At 42.4% G+C, this 26,958-nt stretch overlaps 1 protein-coding gene across 2 annotated transcripts in view; it reads right to left on the bottom strand.

Annotated features, from left to right (window-relative positions):
- Positions 1 to 26,347, bottom strand: part of tnmd (tenomodulin) — a 152,232-nt gene extending 125,885 nt beyond the window's left edge. For both annotated transcript variants that reach the window (XM_080188248.1, XM_080188249.1), the window contains exons 1-2: positions 26,248 to 26,347; positions 25,926 to 26,060 (exon numbers count right to left, since the gene is read on the bottom strand). In XM_080188248.1, coding sequence (XP_080044374.1) covers positions 25,926 to 26,060; positions 26,248 to 26,301 — 189 coding nt within the window. In that variant the 5' untranslated portion in view covers positions 26,302 to 26,347. The remainder of the gene's footprint in view (positions 1 to 25,925; positions 26,061 to 26,247) is intronic.
- Between the last annotated feature and the right edge of the window lie 611 nt (positions 26,348 to 26,958).

Raw genomic sequence — 26,958 nt, 5'->3', positions numbered from 1 at the left:
CCAAGTGCTTGTAAATCACGAAAAATTAACAAATCATCTTCCCCTGGTAAGATTGGTGTAATGTATTGCCCACAACCTCAGTCCTAATTCACCCTGTGGCTCTACTGGGAAATGGTTTGGATGCTACATTACTTAACTTACTATCTGTATGATAGTGAACCCCTGAATAACATGCCAAGTCCAACCCCAAGACCTAATTTCAAGGCTTTTGCGCTTCTTGAAGTCAGTTTTCAATGCAGCTTCCACACCTAGTTTTCAGCCTATAATTTACATCCCATCTACATTGCTCAGCTACAGTTGCAACGCTGCCAATACTGAAGCCAACACGGTCTCTTTTTTGGATGAGCATCTAACATGTCCTTTACAATGTGACTGCAAATTTGCATAAGTGAAAATTCCAGCTGCTGTAGTTCAGAATTGTTTAACGGAAACGCTCCTCTGCGATCAAATGCAGTTCTGAAGCAGTGTAAACACTCACCCCACTGACACTGAGCTTTAGGGCGCAGTACACAGATTCACAACAAGCTGGCAATTTTGTTCAGCTCTTGTTGATTTTGCCACTGATTAAAAATCAGTGCATGTGTTAGGCAGGTTAAGTGCGATACATCGCGGGGCATGAACTGACTCGGGGCAGTCCTCCAAATAAATGCTGGGTTTGAGCTTGGATCATTCCAGTCTTTGGAATTGTTTGCTCAGCCAGTCATTTACCAGAAGGCTATAAGAATTCACACAAATACAACAATGGACAATCGCATCTTAGCAACCTGTTTGCTGAAAATAAGCACTCAGTATGCAAAGATTAGAAAACGTGCCAACACAGATCTAAGTGCAAGATGATGGGCTTCACTGAAGATCATTAAATTGCTGAATAAATCATTACTACGTTATTACAAAATGATTCCACAAAGGAAATACAAGCTTGCTCGTTTGGCTTGAATTTACTCTTTGTAATGTGAACTATTTTCTGTGATTGTACACTGGAAAGGAAGAATAGAAAGTGATACTTTGAAATGGGGTTAGAGAAGGTGGCTTGGTATGAAGCTGGCGTAGTCACAGTGGGCTGAATGGCCTCCTCCTCCTCCATAGTTATTTCCATTGTCTTATAGAGGTCATTATGAGTCTTTTTTCCCTTGAATTACAGCCAGGGAATGTTCAGCAAGAAGCCTAAACCATCCTAGCAGCCGAAATGGCTTTATGTAGTGTTTATGCTCTACCCAGCTAAACACATTAGCATAATCTCCTGATCCTTTTTCCCCTCATGTCCTTATTGAGCTTCCTCTGAAGTGTATCTATGCCTCAACCAATTCTTGTGATAGTGAATTCCACATTCTAACCATCCATTTATTTTTTTTTCATTTATGGGATGTGGGCGTCGTTAGCTGGGCCAGCATTTATTGCCCATCCCTGAGGGCATTTAAGACTCAACCACATTGCTGTGGGTCTGGAGTCACATGTAGGACAACAGATTTCCTTCACTGAAGGACATTAGTGAGCCAGATGGGTTTTACTGACAATTAATGTCTGGGAATGAGTAAACTTTTAATTCCAGATTTTATTGAATTCAAATTTCACCATCTGCCATGGTGGGATTTGTATCTGGATCCCCAGAGCTTTACCCTGGGTCTCTAGGTTACTGGTTCAGTGTGCTATCGCCTCTTTGTTTCCCTGCATTCCTTACTGGATTTAATAGGGATGATCATATATTTATGAACCCGAGTTCTGGTGTTCCCGCAATTGAAAACATTTTAGCTAGTTACCAATGTAATCCTCTCAAGGCTTAAAGATATCTATCATGTCACCCATTCAGTCCCAGTATATTCCACCTTTTTTATTGGCTATATTGACTGTCACCCATGTGAATCTTTCCTGTGCCTTCACTAATGCCTCTATAATTGCCTTGAAATATGAGAACAAGAATCGTGAAGCAGAGTTTCTCAAAGTAACATCTTAATCACATCATTGGGGGCAGGTGCCATTTTAACAGCCTAATGGCTTGACGGTCTGAATCCTGTGCTCAGATCTTAGCCACAGGAGACCAAGTCAGCTCAATTTAGTTCAATTTTATTTCAGAAGATTCCTTATAGACCAGGCAATGCAGAGCACTTCTGGTTTCGCAAGAATGCTTTGACCGTCTCCTCCAGAATTCTCTCTTCTCTCCTCACCTTGATCATGGATTTGCAATCCCCTGCCCCCCCACCTCATTCATGATTTATCTAATATTTCTCGGCAGCATCCTGACCATCCCCTCCCCTTCCCAACTCTCTCTATAAATTTTGACTCCTGTCTGCCAGCAGAAGTAAGAAGTCTCACAACACCAGGTAAAAGTCCAACAGGTTTATTTGGTAGTAAACGCCACTAGCTTTCGGGGTTTGCCCCTTCGTCAGGTGAGTGGGAGTTCTGATCACAAAGAGAGCATATAAAGGCACACACAGTTTATAGAATACTGATTAGAATGCAAGTCTTTACAGCTAATCAAGTCTTAAAGGTGCAGACAATATGAGTGGAGATAACATTAAGCATAGGTTAAAGAGATGTGTATTGTCTCCAGACAGGCCTCCCAAAGATACACAAGGCAAACACACCCAGCCATCCCACTGTATTGGGCAATGGGACCCTGTGTGAGAACCTCTCCGGCTACGTCGAGGGCATCCTGAAACCCATTGTATAAAGAACCCTCAGTTTTTGTCGCGACACTACAGACTTCCTACAAAAATTCAGCACACGTGGAGCAGTTGAACCAGGAGCACTCCTCGGCACAATGGATGTCTCGGCACTCTACACCAGCATCCCCCACGACAATGGCATTGCTGCAACTGCCCCAGTACTCAACGCTGACAACTGTGAGTTTCCAGATGCAATTTTACAACACATCCGCTTCATCCTGGACCACGATGTCTTCACCTTCAACAACCAGTTCTTCATCCAGACACACGGAACAGCCATGGGGACCAAATTCGCACCTCAATATGCCAACACCTTCATGCACAGGCTCGAACAAGACTTCTTCACTGCACAGGACCTTCAGCTGATGCTCTACACTAGATACATCAATGACATTTTCTTCCTTTGGACTCATGGTGAACAATCACCGAAACAACTGTATGATGACATCAACAAGTTCCATCCCACCATCAGACTCACCATGGACTAGTCTCCGGAATCGGTTGCATTCTTGGACACACGCATCTCCATCAAGGACAGTCACCTCAGCACTTCACTGTACTGCGAGCCCACGGAAAACCTCACGATGCTGCACTTCTTCGGCTTCCACCCTGAACACGTTAAAGGAGCCATCCACTATGGACAAGCTCTACGTATACACAGGGTCTGCTCAGATGAGGAAGATCGCAACAGAGACCTCCAGATGCTGAAAGATGCCCTCATAAGAACCGGATATGGCGCTCGACTCATCGATCGACAGTTCCGACGCGCCACAGCGAAAAACCGTACCGACCTCCTCAGAAGACAAACATGGGACATGGTGGACAGAGTAATCTTCGTCGTCCAATACTTCCCCGGAGCGGAGGAGCTACGACATTTTCTCCGGAGTCTTCAATATGTCGTTGATGAAGACAAATATCTCACCAAGGCCGTCCGCACACCCCCACTTCTTACCTTCAAACAACCTCAAACAGGCCATTGTCCACAGCAAACTACCCAGCCTTCAGGAGAACAGTGACCACGACACCACACAACCCTGCCACAGCAACCTCTGCAAGATATGCCGGATCATTGGCACAGATGGCATCATCTCACGTGAGAACACCATCCACCAAGTACACGGCACGTACTCTTGCAACTCCGCTAATGTTGTCTACCTGATACGCTGCAGGAAAGGGTGTCCTGAGGCATGGTACATTCGGGAGACCATGCAGACGCTATGACAATGGATAAATGAATACCATTCGACAATCACCAGGCAAGACTGTTCTCTTCCTGTTGGTGAATACTTCAGTGGTCACGGGCATTCGGCCTCTGATCTTTGGGTAAGCATTCACCAAGGCGGCCTCCATAACACATGACAGCGCAGAGTCACTGAGCAGAAACTGATAGCCAAATTCTGCACACATCAGGGTGGCCTCAACCAGGATCTTGGGTTCATGTCACACTATTTGTAACCCCCATGACTTCCCTGAGCTTGCAACATCTCACTTACTGTCCTGTCTGGAGGCAATACACATCTCTTTAACCTATGCTTAATGATAGCTCCACTTGCATTGTCTGCATCTTTAAGACTTGATTAGCTGTCAAGACTCGCATGCTAATCAGTATTCTGTAGACTGAGTGTGTGCCTTTATACGCTTTGTTTGTGATCAGAATTCCTACTCACCTGACGAAGGGGCAAACCCCAAAAGCTAGTGGTGTTTACTAACAAATAAACCTGTTGGACTTTAACCTGGTGTTGTGAGATTTCTTACTGTGTTTACTCCAGTCCAGTGTCGGCATCGCCACATCATGCGAGCAGTAGCCCAGAACATTTTCCGTCAGGGATAGTAAATGCCAGGAGCTAAAATCTCCCTGGCTTCTGTGGGGAACAGATGTTTCACCTCCTGTTTCGATCTCTTTGCCTGATCCGCAATGCTGAAATGTACCTTTCAGGAGATGATACCAGATGCAGAGTAGGTATGCTTCTCATAACCTGGAGCCTCGCTGACTTCAGTATCATTAAGACCAGTAGGCAAAAATATAAAGTTTGTCTATGGATCTTTCAATGCATAGGAAGACATATGCACATATGTAGCAACTTTAATGACTACCAGTAACAAAGGATATATGGCACATTTGGCCCAACAATTCAATGCCAACAATTGTGCTCCACTCAGTCCTCCTCCTGACTTTCTGCTATCCGCATAACCCTTTATTTCCCTTCCCCTCATAAGATGTCTACACTTCCCTTAATGCTTCCAAAACATTGTACAGTTTAAGAGGCATTTTTGAAGTTGCAATATAGAAAATGAGGTGGCCAATTTTCACATGGCATGCTCCCAGGGACAGCAAAGCAATCATGCCTTGAAAATCTGGTTTTAGTGATCCTCACCAGGAGATAAGCATTGTCCAGGTTAAGCTACTAAACTCTTCAGAAAGTTAATCAATTCAAAATTTAATGGCTATTAGGTCCTGTTAAACAGGGAAATAATAAGCTGCAATTTCTGACTTCTCCCCACTGCCTGTTTGTTTTTGCACCAACCCACTGAAGTGTCTGACAGCGTCACATATTGTGCAGGGCAGATTTATTGTTCATGTGCCCGGGACCAATGGATTGCCTGAATATACCAGATATATAAAAGCAGACGTGATAGCTCAAAGTCTAAGAGTCTGGGCTCCTATCCACTTAAATCAATGAAAGAGAGCTTGCTTGATTTCTCTTCCTTCCAGATGTGCAATGCTTCTCATTCGATTTCCTTTTGCCCTGTGTTCAGACCATTCAATATGTCCAAGAGCAGAAAATATCCTCCGTTATCCCATTATTCCAGCTTTCAGAGCCCATTACCATCATCATTGATTTCTGATCACAGGGATTGCTTTTTTTTCAAGCTGAGTTTTTCCTATCTTCCACTTTTTTTGTGATCTGATGATGAGAGCAGTTAAATATTATAGAGTTGATCTTGCATAAAATTAAAAAGAGTTTTTTTTCCTTTTTTCAGCTTGCGTCGAACCGAGACTAGCTGGAACTCTCTGGCTGTTCATGCCGGCAGGACTGGAAGATCCCACTGATGATGCAGCACCACCATGGGATTCCTGGCAATGAGGGGTACATTCAATAGGAATGGCAGAACCAGAGGTTCTCAATGCCAAGCAAAGCCTCTGCTGAAAACGCAGTGAGTTATGTGGAAAATCCTGCCCATTGTCTTTTTTATTTGGTCAGGGGGTCGCTGGCTAGGTCAGCATTTATTGCCCATCCCCAATTGCCCTTGAAAAGGTGGTGGTGAGCTACTTTCTTCAATTGCAGTCCATGTGATGCAGGTGCATCCACAGTGCTGTTAGGACAGTTCCTCCTGTATTTTGACCCAGCTGTAAAGGAAATGTGAAATAATTCCAAGTTAGGATGGTGTGAAACTTGGAAGAGAACTTGCAGATAATGGTGTTCCCAACCATCTGCTGTCCTTGTCCTTCTACCTGGAAGAGGTGGCGGATTTGAAAGGTGCTATCGAAGGAGCCTTAGTGATTTGAACTCCCAGCCTCTGACCTGCTCTTGTAGCCAAAGTATTTATATAGAATATAGAACATAGAACATTACAGCCCAGTACAGGCCTTTTGGCCCTCAAGGTTGCTCCGACCTGTGAAACAAATCTAAAGCCCATCTAACCTACACTATTCCAATATCATCCATGTGCTTATCCAATGACCCTTTTAATATTTCCGAGTCCACTACTATTGCAGGAAGGGCATTCCACGCCCTTACTACTCTCTGAGTAAAGAACCTACTTCTGACATCTGTCCATCCTGTTCGATGTCTTGTTAGTGGCAACTCTGCAGGATGTTGAAAGTGGGTAATTCAGCAATGGTAATGCAGTGAATGTCAAGGGGTGATGAGAATAAATGGGATCCAATGTATGTTGAAGGCTCCTAGGACAATTTCTTCCCAACTATAAACCACTATGCTGACACCTCTAGTGGGTCTGTTCTGCTAGTAGGATGGGACATGCTCAGGGATGGTGTATCATTGATGGATGATCATTGTCTTTAAGATATGATTTGTTGAGAATGGCAATTTCAGGCTGCTGCTTGATTAATCTGTGGGATTGCTCTCCCAATTTCAGCACAATCCTCCAGATGCTAGTAAGGAGGACCTGTAGGGTGGATTTCTCATTCTTGCTTCTAAAGTCTGTGTCAATGGCAGATGATTTGTCTGATTTTATTGTTTTTTGACTTGTAGTGGGTTTATACAACTCAGCAGCTTGCTAGGACAGAGTGGCATTGTGTCACAGTGGTTAGCATTACTGCCTCATAGCGCCAGGGACCTGGGTTCAATTCCGGCTTCAGGTGACTGTCTGTATGGTGTTTACACATTCTCCCTGTGTCTGTATGAGTTTCCTCTGGGTGCTCTGGTTTCCTCCCACAGTCCAAAGATGTGCGACTAATGTTGATTGGCCATGCTACATTGCCCTTGGTGTCAGGGAGATTAGGAAGATAAATACGTGGGGTTATAGAGATAGGGCCTGGGTGGGATTATTGTCAGTGTGGATTTGATGGGCCAAATGGTCTCTTTCTGTGCTGTAAGGATTCTATGATTTTAGGGGACTGTTAAATGTCAACCACATTGTTGTGGATCTGGATTCACATGTAGGCCACAGCCGGTAAGAACTTCAGATTTCCTTCTCTAACAATGAACCAGATGAGGTTTTATGTCAATTGACAATAATTTTATAGTTATCATTATTAATTTCTTAACTTATTAATTGAATTTAAATTCTACCAGCTACCATGGTGGGATTTGAACCTGCGTACCCCCTACCCCAGCATTAATCTAGGCCTCTGGGGTCAGGGACATCACCACTATGTCACCAATTTCCCTATTTGTATCAAAATCCTGCAGCCCCCTCCCTATACATACAACAGATGCACTGCAGTGATTCAAGAGATGGCTCACTACCATTTTATCAAGTTAGTTAGGAAAGGGCTGTAATTGTTGTATTTGTCACTGATAGCGACATCCCATTAGTGAATAAAAGAAACATGCAAGTTACAAATTCAATTGTACCAAAGCTGCTGCTCAAGTGCAATTTGCTTGCCTCTTGCATCACTTGGTGAGAATACAGCAATTTAAAAAGTGGACAAATTGTATATCATAATACAACATTTTCATTTCCAGGGAGATGTGGGTAACTGGTCCCAAAGCAAATGTTATTTTGAATAGTACATTTACCAACATTTTGGAGTGTGCTAGAATGAGTATAAATATTCTGTTGTGTATACCCAAATGAATAGGTATAAACTGGCAGAAAACAGCCATAAGGGTGATCCATGTGCATTATGGAAATCTGATGATAGCAAAATAACGCAATTGGTTATGATCAATGTTCTCTGTGACTATTTTAACGGAATGCCTGGGTGATTTATTTACACGCACTGTCTTATTAACTTTTTGTCCATCCTGTACACAGGGTAACTGAAAGGGACTGACTTGTGCACTGCACGGAGAGAGGAGTCCATTGGTTGGGATCCTTTTTTTAACTAAGAACAAAGAACAAAGAACAAAGAAAATTACAGCACAGGAACAGACCCTTCGGCCCTCCAAGCCTGCACAAATCATGCTGCCTGACTTAACTAGAACCCCCTACGTTTCCAGGGACCATATCCCTCTATTCCCATCTCATTCATGTACTTGTCAAGGTGCCTCTTAGAAGTCATTACCGTTTCCGCTTCCATTAGCTCCCCTGGCAAGGAGTTCCAGACGCCCACTCTTTCTTATTTTAACACTGAAATTTCAAAGTGCATTATGAAACAGGTTGTTCTTCATCCCTTGATAATTTTGACTTTTTTAAAATGAACCACAGTGAATCAATGGCTCATTTTGCAACTTCATTAGTTTTCTTGCGAGCTCACAGAAATTAAAATGGGGAGCGATGTAAAATGAGCTGCCCATTTGCTATCCTCTGCCCTAGACTATTACACAAAGTCAAGATTTCTAGGGTATAAGATAATTGAGGGCCAAAAAGTAAATTTAACTTGCTCTTTTCTTCAAAAGCTTTTTTTTTATTATTTGTATTCCCTCAACCAGTTCAAAATCAAAGGGCATGTGTACAGCTTGTAATGAGAACTTTGTTCAATTTTCTCCAGTTCACCTCCCCTAAGGACGGGTGGTAGGAAATCAAAATCTTCAAAGCAAAGAAAGACGCAAGTAAAAAATGTTTCTTTGCTTAAGTGTCACTTGGGCCTAATGATCTTCTGTTGTCTTACAAAAAACCTATCTTTGTGTCCACTGTTAGAATTTCTTTAGTGCCTGATACCTTTTTAGAAAATAAATTCGAACTACCAGTGAATGATTGAAAGGATTACAAGATTTCAAAGTTTAAGACTCTTACTAGAATAATCAAACTAAAAGCAACATCAACAAAATATTATTTCAATAGGTCACATACTCTAAACTGCAGAAAAGATGCTCTGTTTAACTTTAAAAATGATCAAAAATCTCCCTTAATATTTCACTCTGTCCCTCAAGTAGGCAGTCTATTATCTAGGAGCCAGTCCAAAGCCATTCTGAGCTTTTTTCCGTGCTAAACAGATAACTTCCACTCCCAGAATATTTTTCACTGAGGTACAAATTCACGATCCCTCCCACAAGACAAAGCTAGGTGAATCTTCCAGTTATGTTTAAACTCTCATGGATTTGGTCTTTTCAATGTCTTCTCACCCAAATCGCATGTGTTAAACAATAGACATGCTGCTATATTTTAGTGCTCTCTCTCTATCTCTCTTTATCTATCTATCTATCTCTCTTTTTATTCACTCTCTTCCAAATTCTTGTGGTCTGGCCCTGTCTGTGAAGTTCACTGATATTTTTAGAAAAGGCTAAACGCAATGGCTTCCAATGGACTCTTCCCTTTTCAAAGCCCATCTTTATTCAAATGTAAGTTTTGGTCTCCTTACTTGAGAAGGCATATAGTGGCACTGGAAGGGGTGCAGAGGAGATTCACTTGGTTGATTCTAGAGTTGAGAGGGTTGGCTTATGCGGACAGACTGAGTAAACTGGAGCTGTACTCATTGAAATTCAGAAAAATGAGGGGAGATTTTATAGAAACATATAAAATTATGGAGGGAACAGATAAGACAGAAGCAGGGAAGTTGTTTCCATTGGCGGGTGAAGCTAGAACAAGAGGGCATAGCCTCAAAATAAGGGAAGCAGATTTAGGATTGAGTTGAGGAGGAACTTCTTCACTCAAAGAGTTGTGAATCTGTGGAATTCCCTGCCCAGTGAAGCAGTTTTTAAGGCAAGGATAGATAAATTTTTGAACAGTAAAGGAATTAAGGGTTATGGTGAGTGGGCAGGTAAGTGGACCTGAGTTCACCAAAAGATCAGCCATGATCTTATTGAATGGTGGAGCCGGCTCGAGGGGCCAGATGGCCTACTCCTGCTCCTAGTTGTTATGTTTTTATGAATCACAGGGACTATATATCCAGGTAGAAATGCTAATTAGCTGTTCTCCAAACCTGAATTTCATTTGATCTTGGAATTAAATATGCACTTTAAGATGTAAATGTTTATAAAACCTGACATTCCTAACATCTCTCTGGGACATGGAGACAAAAGGGCTCTCAGCCAAAATAGTGCCAGAGCCCCGAATTTGTAAGTTACGCTCCTGAATCAAGCATCCACCATTTTTGCTTGAGTTGGGTGGACAGATGGGAGGGGGGTGGTGGACATAGGTGAGATGTATTTCACACATTCAAGTTCATGAATGCCACAGCACACTTAAAAATGTAGCTGCCTTCACTCAGAAGCAATTTTAATCATCCAGATATCGGAAACATGACTTGTGGGATTTACAAATTTGAATTCATCTAAACCTATTGGAGGTCTATGAAGTGCTCCAGTACTCTTTTGGAGAGATCATAGATCTATTGAAGAGTCACTTTGCACTCTGCCCTCTCCCCCCCAGTCCCCGCACTCCCAATCCCAACCCTCAATCACCCATAGCCTCCAAAAAAGAAAATCCAGGGAAGTTTGTCCCGTTTGTGGAGGCAGGAGATTTTGCCTAATTCTATGTACCTGACACAAGAGTGAAAATTCAGACTGTAACAGCCTATCCACCATCAGCACAGCTGCTCAGGTCACTGTTTCCAGCTGTGAACATTGTGCATCTTCTTCCCAGCCAAACAATCTTGGCCCCATTTTAACCTTTAACAACCAAGACACCCAGGCAGGTCATGTGACTCCCTTCGTTCCTCCATTCTCCCTAAATTAAAAACACAATCCCAAACACAGCAACCTTATCGTTTCATATTTGTAACAGTATTTGCATATGGAACATATGTCGGAAGACTCATTGTAACTCACTGGAGAAAATACTGGAAAATCTCAGCAGGTCTGGCAGTATCTGTAAGGAGAGACAACAGCTGACGTTTCTAGTCCAGATGACCCTTTGTCAGCTGAAATTTTCCAGCATTTTCTCTTCTGGTTTCAGATTCCAGCATCCGCAGTAATTTGCTTTTATCTTTTCACCATATTTCCTTGTAAGAAGCCCAGAAATGAAACGTGAGAATGCTCCAACTCCCTGGGTATACCCTCTGCTACACCCGTGGAATTCACATCAGCAGGGAAACTCTATTCTTTGAGAGACTAAGTGTCTGGCTTGCTTTCCATGAAGTATGTCGTCAGCTACATGATATGAAATCATTTACTGGCAGCTGATGGGGAAGAAATCTGGAGCCAAGGTAACCCTACCCTTTCAGCTCACAGTGTGTCCACAGCATAAGCTATCTAGCGAAAACTGAGAAACACGCAAATCACTCTATAATGATTCAATGACAGAATTTGACTTTCACTCAATAAACAAATACAGCAAATTGAAAATTAACCATTCAATTAAATGCACTTTCCCACAATGCCAACTTGGAGATTTGGTAAGATGGGTTGAAACAAATTGTGCATATCATTGCAGATCAAGAAAGAATTTAGTAATTTCCTTGCTCTGCTTTGGTTTTACGATCATCTAATCTTTTGAAAATATTTCCAAATTAAGTTTGTGGAGGCTGAGTGTGACACCTGATTGATTACCTGGCAAATGGAAGACCAGAGTTAGCATCATTTGACTGTCTCAGCATTGCTGGCAGACATAAATGAGCCTTATGACTCATGCCCAGGAATGTAATTGTGCTAAAGGAATTAAGAAAAAAAAATGTAATCCATAATACAGGCATGGAACAAAGATTTCAATTCGTGGCTTGTCACAAATCTTGCACATCTGCAGAAAAAATTTGGCCTTTTTGTGGCCTTCTCCATTTGATCTCCATTCTTTCCATTTTCCTTACTTAATGTTTCTCACACATTTTTACTGAATAGCTTTCCTGCCATATTTCTATGGTTTGTGATACTCACCTGCTCACAGTATATCAGGATAATGGTTCATGGGGGCACATTCAAAGGCTGGGATTTATGTTTCCCTCCTGCAGGTTTGAAGGCAGCAGCTCTCTAAGGCGGGCCTTCCTTCCAAGAAGCAAGCAGTTCTTGCCTTGAAGCAATCAATGCTGCTTCCAGCGCAAAATTGCTGCGGGGCAACTGTCGAGATTGTTTTAATGTGGGGATGCCAGCATTGGACTGGGGTTAAGAAGTCTCACAACACCAGGTTAAAGTCCAACAGGTTTATTTGGTAGTAAACACCACTAGGTATCGGAATGCTGTTCTTTCGTGAGTGGAGATTTCTGATCATAAACAGGACATATAAAGGCACACACAGTTTACAGAACACTGATTAGAATGGGAGTCTTTACAGCTAATTTGCTATTCAAGTCTTAAAGGTGCTGCCAATGTCACTTAAAAAGGATAGCAGGACTAGAGGACACAGCCTCAAGATAAGGGGGAGGCAGTTTAGATCAGAGTTGAGGAGGAACTTCTTCACTCAAAGGATGGTGAATCTCTGGAATTCTCTGCCCGTTGAAGTGGTGGAGGCTACCTCGCTAAATATATTTAAATCATGGGTAGATAGGTTTTTGATAGGCAAGGGAATTAAGGGTTATGGGGAGAAAGCAGGAAAGTGGAACTGATCCACTTCAGATCAGCGATGATCTTATTGAATGGTGGGGCAGGCTCGAAGGGCTAGATGGCCTACTCCTGCTCCTATTTCTTATGTTCTTATGTAATGTGAGTGAAGATTCCCCCAACCATTTAATGAGGAACCATGCTTAACTTATTCACACAGAAACCTAAGGATCGTGTCTGGTGCTATGTAGGAGGTAGGCATACAATCATTAATTTCTCCTCTTTCCATTTCTCCGCATCTCAGTTCTAAATGGCCTCCCCTGCATCCTGAGACGGTGACATTGCACAACTTCACCCCATCTGCTCAGAGTCCACAAATCGTTCCACATCTCCGTGCAGTTAAGTCCTGAAACATGCGCACCACATTGGTCCGGATACGTTCTGGATTGGCGTGAAATCCTTTTGGTGGGCAGGGGGTTGGACAGATGGGGACAATTCCAGTTGGGTGTCTGAACACTGACAATGAGATGAAAAATGGCTCCTCAATGGCTTCTGGCGGGACTGTGGCCTGTCATTATCCTATCATGACGGTTGGGATCCTACGTTCCCACCATCATTTCTCACTGTTGGTATTTTTAAAAATCGGTGGCTCCAACATTGCATTACCATATCAAGCCCACCAACAATTATCCATTCAAAGGGAAACCACCAATTTAAATATTCATAGTCAGGGTCTGTGCCACTAAGTGCACCACTTAGTGCCTCCCTGCCCTAGAAAACCACAAAGCAAAGTAAGTACCGGCTGATTTGGAAAAATAAAGCTGCCCATTGCCACTTAGCCCTTGCAGACTACTCCTGTTTCCCTCTCTGTTTGTGGTCTCACTGATTCATACTCATGACCAGGCCAATCATAGAATCCCTACAGTGCAGAAGGAGGCCATTCGGCCCATCGAGTCTGCACCAACAACAATCCCATCCAGGCCCTATTCCCATAACCCCACATATTTACCCTGCTCATCCCCCTGACACTAGGGTCAATTTATCATCATCAATCAACCTAACCCGCAATCAACCTAATCGGCCAATGGGTGCAAAACCTTTTTTATCCAGGTTAGGCTAAATTTATGGAAAAAACCTTTGGCCCACACAAGAAAAAAAATACTCAGTACCTCCTCCCCCAGTGGAAGAATGAATGAACAACAGAGGGTCAGACCATTTGGACCCAACAGTCCTCATTCACCTGCTCTTCATCTCATCCCATCAACCTCTCCTCTATCCCATTGTCACTCATGTAAAAAAAAACTTCCCCTTAAAAACATCAAATTGTTTCATCTGAGGGCATAAATGACAATGATCTCAGAGCCAAAGGCAGCAACAAAGGTTATTTCAGCAAAAAACTCATGCTGCTTTGAGTACAAGTAAACATCCACAGAATACTGCATAGTGAATTCTATCAAGTGGCTTATGTTTGGCAGCCATTTTGGAGTTTAGTCTAAAACTAACTTCAGAGAACATTCTTTCTGGCTGTCCTGTGCACTCTTGCTGTTTTCATTTCTCTTTTGAAACCCAGATTGCAATAGACCATGCAGGGGAGGCAATGGTGTGGTGATATTGTGACCAGACTAAAAGTTAAAATTTATTTATTAGTCGGAAGTAAGGCTTACATTAACACTGCAATGAAGTTACTGTAAAATCCCCTTAGTCGCCACATGCGGCACCTGTTCGGGTCAATGCACCTAACCAGCACATCTTTCAAAATGAGAGATGAAACCAGAGCACCCGGAGGAAACCCACACAGACACAGGGAGAATGTGCAAACTTCACACAGTGGCTCAAGCTGGGTCCCTAGCGCTGTGAAGTGCCAGTGCAAACCACTGTGCCACCATGCCGCCCTAGTTACTCTAGCCCTGGTGACCTGGGATTGAATTCCACACAGCAGATGATGAAACTTGAATTCAGTAAAACAAATCTGGAATTAAAAGTCTAATGATCATGAATCGATTGTTGCAAAACTCCATTTGGTTCAATTCTTTACTTGGGTGAGGCAGCGTGGGGATGGGGAGCGAGAGTGCGGCGCAGGCGGCAGTGGGTTGAGGAAGAAAGTTGGTGGTGCCCATCCTCCATCTTGCGAGTGATGAGAGAGCGAGGTTGGGGGAATGGAAAAAAGAAAAAGAACAGGGGACAGTGGTTAGCACTGCTGCCTCACAACTCCAGGGACCTGGGTTCAATTTTGGCATTTGGGTGACTGCAAATTCTCCGTGTCTTTGTGGGTTTCCTCTGGGTGCTCCAGTTTCCTCTCACAGTCCAAAGATGTGTGGGTTAGGTGGATTGGCCATGATAAATTATCCTTTAGTGTCCCAAGATGTGTAAATTAGATAGATTAGCATGGGAAATGTGTGGGGTTACAGGGATAGGGCAAGATGAGGGATAAGATACTGTGTCAGAGAGTCAGAGGAGACTTAGTGGGCCAAATGGCCTCTCTTGCACTACAGCGGTTCTATGGTCTGGCCAACATGTGACTCCAGATCCACAGCAACTTTGGTTGACTTTTAAATGGCCTAGCAAGCCACTCAGTTCAAATGCAAAGAGGGCAATAAATGCTGGCACTGCCAGTAATGCCCATATCCCATGAATGGAGAAAAAAGTTCAAATGAAAAACACAATCACTTAATCAGAATAAAACCAACTGATGATATTCAGAAGTAGGATACATTTGACTTTTCATTTTTTCCTATTACTATTAAACAAGAATGAACTGATTGACAGTGACAACATAATGTAGTTTGTTTACATAAACTGAACCTAGTGATCAGATCATTTAACTTCCGATGTAAACATGTAATTCCTGGTTCTGCAAGCATGGCTTAAAAAAAAAGAGATCATGTCAAATTAAATGATTATTATTGGTTTTCTGCCACCAACAAAACACCATTATTGCCTGACTGTCGGTTATGTGCCTTCTGATTTGCCACAACCTCTGCTGTGGCGCATTCAGAATTGCTTTCTCACTAAGTCCTGCATAAGCTATGATCTAACTGACTTGATCTATTATCGTTATATGTATTGGTCCATAGTGAAAAGTACTGTTTCTTGTGTGCTATGCTTGGCGGCACAGTGGTTATTTCTGCTGCCTCACAGCGCTAACGACCCCAGTTCGATTCCCGGCTTCTGTCACTGTCTGTGTAGAGTTTGTATGTTCTCCCTGTGTCTGCGTGGGTTTCCCCTGGGTGCTCCGGTTTCCTCCCATCATTTTTTTCCTTCCCCTTCAGCTCACTCGCCCTGTTGTCCTGTCAATCATAGCATCCACGGCTGTGCATCACGTAGCACCCATAATTCAAGAGAATTGAAAATTATTAAGGTGCTGAGTGCCTCTAATTGAAAGCTATTGCTCTTCTGTGCTGTGTACTCTGATATTTGGCAAAGCAAAATACGGTGCCTGGAAAATTTTAATCATTATCGAACTGCAGCCTCGCATGAAAAATACATTAGACTGAATTCCAACCTTATTTCTATTTGGCCCTAAGTTAAGCTGGTTTAACCATTGACAAGATCAGCTATGAAAGTAATCAGCGCACAGAAATAATTACTTACATGGAAATATGACAGTAGATCGGGATTCTCAAGACTTTTTCCTATCATCTAATTCCTAAGCTGTCCACAGTTCTCTGCCGATAGCAATTGATTTCTTGAAATGTTGGAAAGCTTCATAACAGTTAAACTGCCCCATGGGGGGTATTAAGCTCACATAAGTCATGTAGACAAATCAAATATGTCAGAACAAAATGCCATGTTAATTATCCCACATCCCGTTTTATGTTGGTAGTCCAAATAAGCTGGGGTTTCTTAAATGGGGCGTTACTTTACATTTTATTACAACACTGAGTTAACGGTGCAATATGAAGTCAAAGCTAAAATTTTATAGCATTTGAAATAAATTAGCTTCCAGATTTTATTTCTGCAAAATCTTCATCACTTTATTGAACAGTAATTTCATGTCATTGAAGATTGAAGAAGTGATCTATATTTTATGAACGTGGTATATCTTCATCTTGGATGTAACTACTTTATATGGGAGACTTGTAGGGCTGAATTTACCTTTACTGAAGGTGGCAGGTTTGGAGGCAGGCCTCCTGCCAGTACTGGTACCAGTTCACCAGCATATTCCCACCTCAGCCTATCTTGAAAGAAGTTACTTCTGGGGTTGGGGTTACAGTTACCTGCCCATGAGTGGGGGATAGCCAATGAGGTCAATTAAAGTGCCAGTTAAAGGCACACTTCACATCCTGCCTACAATTGTCTAAGTGGCATATGGGCCACCCACTGGGGCTGAATCCCATATGGTTGAAAATAATCCTGCGTCGGCAGGCCAGTAATGTCACATTTAATCCCCCCACTGTACCCCCACAGCCACAATTATCAGAAGGCCACAAAAGTGGCTAGATGCCATCCTGTGGAAGGTTCACCCTCCATGTTGCTGCTCTGACAGAAAGCTTCTGAAACATACAGTGCATGGTTATCCAAGAGAAGTACCCTGAGCTACGGGGCTACTGCCAAAGGCTGAAAACTGAAACACTTTCAGTTGACAGACAGCTGATTGGCCACATCCTCTGCGATTATTTTCCATAAATCTATAGCCAATCACCTCATTTCCTCCAATGAGACCCTCAGCCACACCATTCATATGAATGAAATAAACATCCAAATAATTCTGCCATTGACATATGAGATTGCAAGATCTTGTCCATTTGAAAGTTGGCTCAAAGCAGCTTTAGAAGTTTCACACATCTGGCTTCTGTTGTGGCTACCTTGGATTTGAAATTGAGCTGAGAGTTGTGACAATAAAACACTTAACTTGCCAGATCCTAAATGTGAAAACTGCTAACTATAGCACTACACTCTTTCTGCATGACTTTGTTCACCTTCTTAAGAGCTGTTAATAACATTACAATATTGGCACTCTGGAACATTATGATGACATGATTGTAATGACTTCAACCATGAGATTGGCCTCTTGGAGTGTGAAGTCCCTGATTGAGGTCATAATTGCTTGCCCAAACAGGAAGCCTCACTTCTATATACATGTGGGAGTGTCAGATCCACTGGCACTTCTGATTCTGAATTTGTACCTGAAGCGCTCGAGAAGTGGAATAGAGCTTAAAAATAAAGGAAATTTGGTGAAGGAACACCAGCCTCTGAGGAGTTATTTAAATTATAAAGTGCTACGCAAGAATGCAGGTCATTTTATGATGGGTTTCTCATCATTTTCAACATTTCTAGGAGGTATGCAAGAGCTACTCCCTCCCCATGTGGGGAGCATTTGTTTCCAATCATTAGATGATATTGGAAACTCGTGAGGTTTTATGTGTGTTAATCTCTCTCTGCTTTATTGTATACAAGCTCAAACTTTAGTGTATTGTGCCACTCTGATGCTCCTGCACTGGGTAAAGTTTGTTTATTAGTTACAAGTAAAGCTTACACTAACACTGCAATGAAGTTACTGTGAAATTCCCCTAAGTTGCCATACTCTGGCACCTGTTCGGGTCAATGCCTAGCCAGCACATTTTTCAGACTATGGGAGGAAACCAGAGCAGCCAGAGTAAACTCATGTAGACATGGGAGAATGTGCAAACTCCACTCTGACAGTGATCCAAGCTGGGAATCGAACCTCTGAGAAGTCCCTGGCACAGTGAAGCAGCAGTGCTAACCACTGTGCTACTGCGCCGCCCACAATTTCAAGGCTGCACTCATTCTGTTATCATGACTGTGTGTGAAAGATGGCACCACTGAGATGCAGTTGTCATGGGGAAAACTATAGGTTTGATTCAGTTAGATCACATATTTTAAATGAACATTGCGTGGAATGTCTAATTAGTCTTGTGATGAACTACATTTTTGGGGAACAATTCTGTTACAGGCTTCAATGATTACTTCTGGGTTCCTGCTGCAGTAGAGACTGTCAGAAATAAATCCACAGTTATAACTCCAAAAGATTGGTCTCATAAAAGATCTAACATGAAATGCTTCTTGCAGTAATGTGAGACTGGGTTATTCTTCCTTCAGTTATTCTGAAAGAAGGAAAAACAGGGTTCTTGAATGTAAGCTGCAATTGATTGCCAAGTTTGGAGCCCTACATTATGCTCCTGTGTAGTGTCTCAGGATTTTCTATTATATTGAAAGTAGAATTGTAAGAATGCATTTCTTTAAAACAACTTGCATACACCTGGACCACTGGATTGGCCATTTAGGACTGAGACGAGAAATTTCTTCACTCAAAGGGTTATTAATCTTTAGGACTCTCCATGCCAGGGAACTGTGGATAATCAGATATTGAGGTTATTCAGGCCAGAATACAGTATGCTTTTGGTGATTTAAGACATCCAAGAAGGATAGCGGATAGAATGTGATGGTATAACCAGACAGAAGCCAGGTGTGATTGGCCCAGTGTGGATCATATAGAGGCATTTTTTTTCAGTTTCAAAGTCATTGCATTCCACTTCATTAGTGTTGCCAAGTCCAGCAGGAAATGCACCCATTTCCCACTGGCGGCTGCACTTAGAATTCATTCGGGAGAATCGCGGCCATTATGTCGGAAATGCAGCAGCCAGTTTGAACATCGTGTGATCCAGCAAACAGTAATTAAATAATGTCTTCTTTAAAGTCGTCGTTTGAGAATAAATATTGGCCAGGACATGAAGCTGATTTCTGGCATCAAAGGAAAACATATTATTTTGCTTCCTCCTGTTGACAGCATCAATCACGTCTCAGATGAATAATAAAGCGCTGGTCACAACACAGCAGCAGCAACACACCTCAATCCCAGCCTTAGAAGACTGCAATAGCCAAGCCTATTAACATGAGTAATCCTTTTCTTATCACCACATTATGCCATAGCAGTGCAGTATCACTCATTCCCCGTGAGCTCTGATTGACCATGCATCATTTTTAGCTCCCTCATTAATAGAAACAATAGATCAAATAGTCTGTAAGAGACCGCCCACACCCCCTAATAGCAATATGAAAATAGTCTATGGCCTAATCCTATTGGAGTCAATAATACAGTTAATATCAGTACAATGTTTGTGGATAGGTGTCTCATTAAGCGCATCAGAAGTGGTGTGAGCTGCTACGAGTCATCTATTGTGCAGCTGAAAGCTGTGATTGCTTCGCAATGACTTTCCAATTCACCGTTAAAGGCGATGGCAAAAGTGAGGAGAAGCCTGCTAAAAAGAATATAGTGCTTGACAGCTGAAGCTCTCACACTTCTGTTGCACAGGATGTCTACTGCAACTATATGTTACTTTCAATTTTTAAAATAATGTGCAGGTGAAAAGCATGTTTGCTCATACAATAGCTGGTGTAGGTCATTCTGGGCCTCAAGCCTGCTTCACCATTCAGTAAGATCATGACTGATCTTCTCAGATGTACCTGTACACACGATCTCCTATCCCTTCATTCTCTTAAATCAACAAAAGCATACCATGTTCTGGCTTGAATGACCTCAATTTCTGATTATCCACAAGCTCCCTGGCTTGGAGAATTCCAAAGATTAATATCCCTTTGAGCGAAGACATTTCTCCTCGTCTCAGTCTTAAATGGCCAAACCAGTGGACCAGGTGTATGCAAATTGTTTTAAACAAATGTGTTTTGTAAATTATCCTTTCAATATCATAGAAAATCCTGACACACTGCACAGGACCATAATCAGGCAACATTTGACCCAACCACATAAAGATAGATATTAGGACAGATGACCAAAAGCTTGATGAAAGAGGTAGTTTTAGGAACATTGTTAAATGAAGAGAGGGAGAGGTTTAGGGAAATAATTTCAGTGTTTAAGGTCTGAAAAGCTGAAGGCTAATATTGGAACATTAAAAATTGGCAGTGAAGAGACTGGTATTGTAAAAGTACAGAAATCTTGGAAAGTTAGAGCAGGCGAAGGGTACAGGGCAGGTGAAGGTTACAGGGCAGGCGAAGGCTACAGGGCAGGTGAAGACAAGGATAGATGGAGGTGAGGTCATGGAGGGATTTGAAAATAAAAATGAGAATTTTTAATGTCCATTTTAATTCTTGAAGGTGGTGAATTATTCTGCTTCTGTGCATAAATCCCTCTTGGTACCTCATTCAGGTAGGCAACCACCAGACATGGAGCCTGGATCTAAAATACTTGAAAGTAAAAACAGAAAGTACTGAGAAAAAAAAACTCAGCACATTCAGTAACATCTGTAAAAAGGGAAGCAAAGTTGATGTTTTATGTACGATATGACACTTCTCTGGAACTGAAAATACAGCTGGAGCTAATTGAGATGGACACCTCAGCCAAGTCCAACTCAGAAGACTTGCCAATGCTTGAGGTTTATTAGTTAGTACTGCAATTGGTGGAGATCTGTTTTTTGGAAATACTGGGGAAATTTAAATGTGGAAGTTTGCTTCATGTGTGGATTTGATCCCATCTTCAAAAGAAACTAATTTAATTATAACTTTCAGTTATGCTGCATTCAAATCTATATTGGGTCAGATTTCTGCTCAGCTTTCTGGGTTTTGGCTAAATCATCTAGTGCATCTGAGTTCATTTAGTCAAAAGCTATTAAGAGCATCATGGAGCCAAAGAGTTCTAATAACCTTCTACCTTTAATGTGTTCTGGCACTTTTGAAAACGTGTGTGGTTTTATTTCACTGCTATTTTCTTTCAAAAATCACAGGTACAGATTCAAGTCATTCCAGTAGCCTTTGGTGACATTCATCACCTCAAACTGTGGCAAAAGTTCATATTTCTTAACAAAAAGTTGTAGTTCTTTCTTAGACTAAAAATTATACTGTGCACTAAAACTGGAATATGGAAGATAAATGCAACAATGTTGGTGATAATTAGAAATTGAAAAAAATCCAACAGAAATGAGTTTGCACTGAACAATTTCTGGCATGCCTGTTTCATTCTCAAGGGCAATTAAGGGTGGGCAATAAATGCTGGCCTAGCCAGCGAACCCACATCCCTTGATTAAGCATCTGAATTTGTCCTGACAGAGATATAACATGCAAAGTAGATGCAGGCAAATGTAAGAAAAGTGTGAGCAAAGTCTTTAGGGTATGGCGAGAAAGCACAAATATGTCATTTTTGAGAGAGGATCAGCCATGATTATACTGAATGGTACCGCAGGCTCCAAGGGCCAAATGGTCTACTCCTGCTCCTAGTTTTTATGTGTCTATGAATACGATGCAGCGCACTCCAGAAGTCTTATTTTCATTTCAAGCAATGTTTCATGATTGGGAACTGGAGGACAAAAGTCTTTTTTCTCCTTAGTACCATGTGGAGGTTAAGTATTTAGCTCAGTTGGACTATTTGGCAAGACAATTGATATAGCCTTTCACTTTCAGGGGATCACTGAGTTTTGACAGCAAAGAATGTGGCCAATTTTCTCCTGCTTGCAATTGGGAGTAATGACCCACTTCTGCTCTTGCTCAGATGGGCTAACGGAGCAGAGTTAAAAGGTGAGGATTTCCTGGTCAGTTCTCAGTAGATTGGGCACGCAAATATTCACTGAACTGTCAGCCACCCCATACCTTTCACCCAGAGGAAATTTTTAACACTGTTTAATACCTTTCTTCCATTTGATTTTTTTTTCCATAGATAGATCCACGAGCATTCATAGTGACAAATACAAGTAAAGCTACTGTCAAACCACAGGACCAGAAAACTTTTATCAGTCAGTTCGAGGCTGACTGTTTGTTTTGGCTGCAAACTGAGTAAGTGGTTTAATGGGAAAGCCATGCTGCAAAGGCATAAACCAGAATTATTATGGAGTTTTCAAGATAGCACAATTGGAAAGATTTATTCTGTAGTGCTACTGGTGCCAAATATAGGAGAGTATTTTCGTGAAGACTGCAATCAGATTAATATTAAATTGATGGATCTGTGCCCACCACACATTTTTCTGGATGCTAGGCTAATTATTGGAGCAACGGGAAGTTACTTCATTAATTAGCTTAAAATAAATGCACAACTTTCAAACATGCAAATACTGCCATATCTGATCACAGTAGTGTTCTATCGCAATGATGCCATATTGAGTTTCCTGACTTCCATGGTACATAATTTATCCAATTAGCCAGTGGATCAAAAATTATAGTCCATGATGAGGACGATCATGAAGGGAAGCAGGCATGAAATTTTGGGCCATCAACTGGGTGTGCCTGTTCCCTCCACCATCCCGTCCCGCCCCATTCTCCAAAAACAGATGGGGGGCTGGGGATTGGGGCAGGAGGCACTTACAATCAATTAATCTCCATGCTGGCTGTTTAGGGGCCATCTTCAGAGACTGACAGGGATTTTCCAGTTGGCTTCTGGAGGCAGCAGGGAGCAGAAGAACTGCTTGGAGGTGGTCTTCTAGTGGCACAGGGATTTGCATTTCAGTTAGGCTTACAGGAACTCTCCAACAGCTAGGTCCCACGTGGAGGGGAAACCCACCCATCATGAAAGGTCATGATGTGGAGATGCTGGCATTGGACTGGGGTAAACACAGTAAGATGTCTCACAACATCAGGTTAAAGTCCAACAGGTTTATTTGATAGCAACATCCAATAGCTTTTGGGGCAGCGCTCCGAAAGCTAATGGATTTTGCTCCGAAAGCTAGTGGATTTTGCTACCAAATAAACCTGTTGGACTTTAATCTGGTGTTGTGAGACTTCTTACCATAAAAGGTGGCAGACTCGCAAGGTTAACTGTGTTTTTTCCCTCTGCTTGAGCCAATGAATATTCCAGTCTTTTCAGTTTTTAATTTTGATTTTCCAGCATTCGCACTATTTTACTGCTGATCAGAAACCTTTGAACTGTAGCTGCAAAAACACAAAGTGTGTGTTTCAAGCAGAGGGACTTACCCTTCAGTGATCAGAAAGGAATACCAATTTACATGGCAATGCTCAGTGGAAAATTAAAACACTCATTCTCTTTCCAAGGAAAAGATGGAGAGCCTTGCAGCTTATCACTGACTCACAAAAGGAGGGTAACTGGCCATGTTCTAGCATTATCAATTCACCTGCCAAGTCATTAATGCCTTTGGCAGGAGGCCCAAGTTCTATAATAACATCTGCAGAATTCTTTGAGTTTTAAAATTCTCGAGCGACTTGCGTCTCAGGAACAGGAACCATCTTCAAATGATTGCTATTTTCCATTCACCGCAGAAGATCTCTCTCTTCCCCATTCCATCCCCAGTCAACAATGTCTCACTTTCTCAATTCCTTGTGAGCTCCTCTCATGACAATAAGGGTCATTGTAATATTTTCCTTGTGTCAAAAAATCTATGTCCAGAAATTTAGTGCCTCGATTACATTGCACCTGGAAGAGAGGACATGTCCCATGGGAGCACGTCACTGTCCTATCCAGTTAAGTATGGTCTGAGGTCACTGGGGCCAGTTAGGCAGACCTGTACGAGGAATGAAGGGAGAGGCAGGTGAATGAATGTGGGCAAGGGGAGGTTTGCCTTAGGGGCAGCTTAATCTGTCAAAAGATCCCTCTCTTGGTCATAGTTTCCAATTAGGAGGGAATTCCCATCAACTACAAGCCTGCAGAAGGCTACTAGGGTTCACCAAGTGGTCACTCACTGGTGGTAAAATGTAAATGGCAGTGGGAAGTGGCCAATAGGCTGTCCTCTATCTTTCTCTGGTAGAATGACATGGCACCAGAAAGAGAAGCATCTCTACCACCTTCTGTCACCACTTCACAGTTTACAGCCCCACCAGACACCCCCTCTTCACCAGTCGGCAGCTAAAACCCAGCCCCATGTAAAATCAGTATGTGGCACAACTCCACATCCGACCGCTTCCTGTTTTAGACGCATTGGCACCAGTTCCACAAGGTATAGCTATCAGTATTGATGGGAGCTCAACTATTTGCAAGTTAGCATCTTATGATGAATAATTATAGGATTTTGCCTTCGGGATAGTTCACGCTGTCAAGAGACTCCTCTCTGGATTTAAGTTTCTAAGTAGGAGGGACAGTCCCATGCCCTCCAACCCCTTCCGAGCAACAGTATGGACATTCCATGAAAATCATGGTGTATTTCCTGTACTAATGATGAGAGAAATGTTAGTGGTGCTAGTGGATGAATGTTTAACCTTATTGCCTAATAATCCTCAACCTGATATTTTAACAGAAGCCCTAGCCACTAAGATCAGCAGTCCTGAGTTGTAAGGTCGTGGATTCAATTTCAATCTCAAAGAATCACACACAAGATCTTAATTGACACGTAACCGAGTGAGTGCTGAGGCCATGTGTGGTTCTGTCAGAGGTGATACCTTTCCAATTAAACATTTGGCTAAATTTTCCAATTCTTGTCTGCTACGTTAATCGCCGTGGGCAGCACTGACAAATTTAACAAACCATTTAGAGGTCCGTTGTTGTCGGGTGGTAATTTGTGGGCCCTGGTGGGCAGAATCGGATAATCCTGCCTCTTAAAGTCTCTCGAGCAGATGTAAAAATTATCCGAGCCCACACTTTGGAAAAAATGGGAGCTCTCCTCAGTATTCTGTCCACTCTTTATTTCTCAACTAACACCACTAAATCAGATTATCGAGCCATCGTCAAATTGCTGTTTGTTAAGCGTAATTCATGAACCTCGCCTGTGGCTGGGACTCTCCAGTCCCGCTGCAGTGAATGGAGTTTTGGCTGAGCACCAAGTTCTCCTTCCTCGCTGGTAGTGGTGGTGGGGTGAACACGTCAGAGGATCCCTACATTCCAAAGGCGACTACGCTTGAAAAGCACATTCATTGGCTGTAAAGTGATTTGGGACATCCTGCGCTGATGGAAGGGTTGAAAAATGTAATTAATATCTTTGTTTTCAAATAATCACTTCTGGACAGACAGCAGATAGTGAACCAGTAACTTCCAGCCTTAGGAAAAAGCTGATGCCTGGAATTTTGAGTATGGCAGACATTTTACTGGACTCAATGGCAAGATGGAGGAAAAAGTATATCTATTATTGAATGGACTCTAGGACTCAGTATTGCTAAAGCATTTCATTATTCTGGATCAGGATAACACATTCCTTGGTGCCACTCTTGTCACTGACATTTGTTAAAATCATTCTCATCGTGCTCCCAGCACTTATTGGAATTCCATCTTAGAATCATGGCTTGAATCTGAAGATGCCCCCCTTTTTCTACAGCGTTGCCCCCTCGTTGACAGACATTGTTCATTTGATACTTCTGACTTTACACAGTAAGATCCCACTAGACTCTAGCTCAGCAATCAGACATCAGGTTTGCTGTAAGTGTAGATTCTCCTCCACCTTACCTTGTTCTCCCTCTGCTTCCAGTAGTACTGAACACCAAACAAACCAAAAAGCAGCAGAACTCCCATCAGAGCCACCAATATTCCAAACTTCAGATGTTGCGCGAAACGATTGTGCTTTTCCTTCGCTGCAATGATCTAGAAAGTGTGCAAAATCATAACTTTGATCAGGTATTCATGAAGTGTTTAAGGAACTAAAAAATAATTAAGCAGTGGAATTGCATCCCCTGCAAGAGAAAAATCACTTGAAACTGAACTTTTCAAAGCACAACTCCAGCAAAAATAATTGTCGTATTGATTATTCTTTTCTAAAAAAAATTCTTACATCTGCAACTAAGTACTGGCCCTCAAGATTTTGACTCGGTTTTTCTGCCATCATTCCAAACGACTAGTCCGAAAGTCTGAATCGCAAGTTACCCGTGAGAGCAGCGAGTAACCGAGACTTTATATTCTCCAAATCCAGACACTTTGCAATTTCACCTTAAGGGGAGGGACTCTTAAAGGCGCTGCTCGCTGCCTCTCTTACTCCATCGCAGCGCCCGGAATGTTCACTCGTAACTCATGTCGACAGTAAGTCCAGTTAACCTGGAGTTTAACTATATAAAACACAGCGTTTTGATTTAAACAGCTTGTCCCAGTTTATTTGCAACAGCAACAATCCTGCAGAGGGGCCCCCCAAACAGTCCGAGATGACTTAAAAATTGTGCATATGTCCATCTTTGGGGAAGGGGGCGGTGGGGGCTCCGGCTGTTTTTAGGTTCGTGCTCAGCAGCATTCTCTATAATTTGCTGAGTTTCTGGATTAATAGTCCCACGATAATACCACTAGACCATTGCCTCCCCATTATCATATGTTTGACCAGGAATCTCCCCCACCCCATACCTGGCAGCACAGTGGAGGGGGATGGGGTGGCACAGTGGTTAGCACTGCTGTCTCACGGCGCCAAGGACCTGGGTTCAATTCCCTGCTTGGGTCACTTTCTGTGTGGAGTTTGCACATTCTCCCTGTATCTGCGTGGGTTTCCCCCAGTCGCTCC

This window comes from Carcharhinus amblyrhynchos, chromosome 4, assembly GCF_965287045.1.
Source record: "Carcharhinus amblyrhynchos chromosome 4, sCarAmb.v2.hapA, whole genome shotgun sequence".
In the NCBI taxonomy this organism is placed as follows: Eukaryota; Metazoa; Chordata; class Chondrichthyes; order Carcharhiniformes; family Carcharhinidae; genus Carcharhinus; species Carcharhinus amblyrhynchos.
This window is presented reverse-complemented; position numbering and strand designations above follow the sequence as displayed.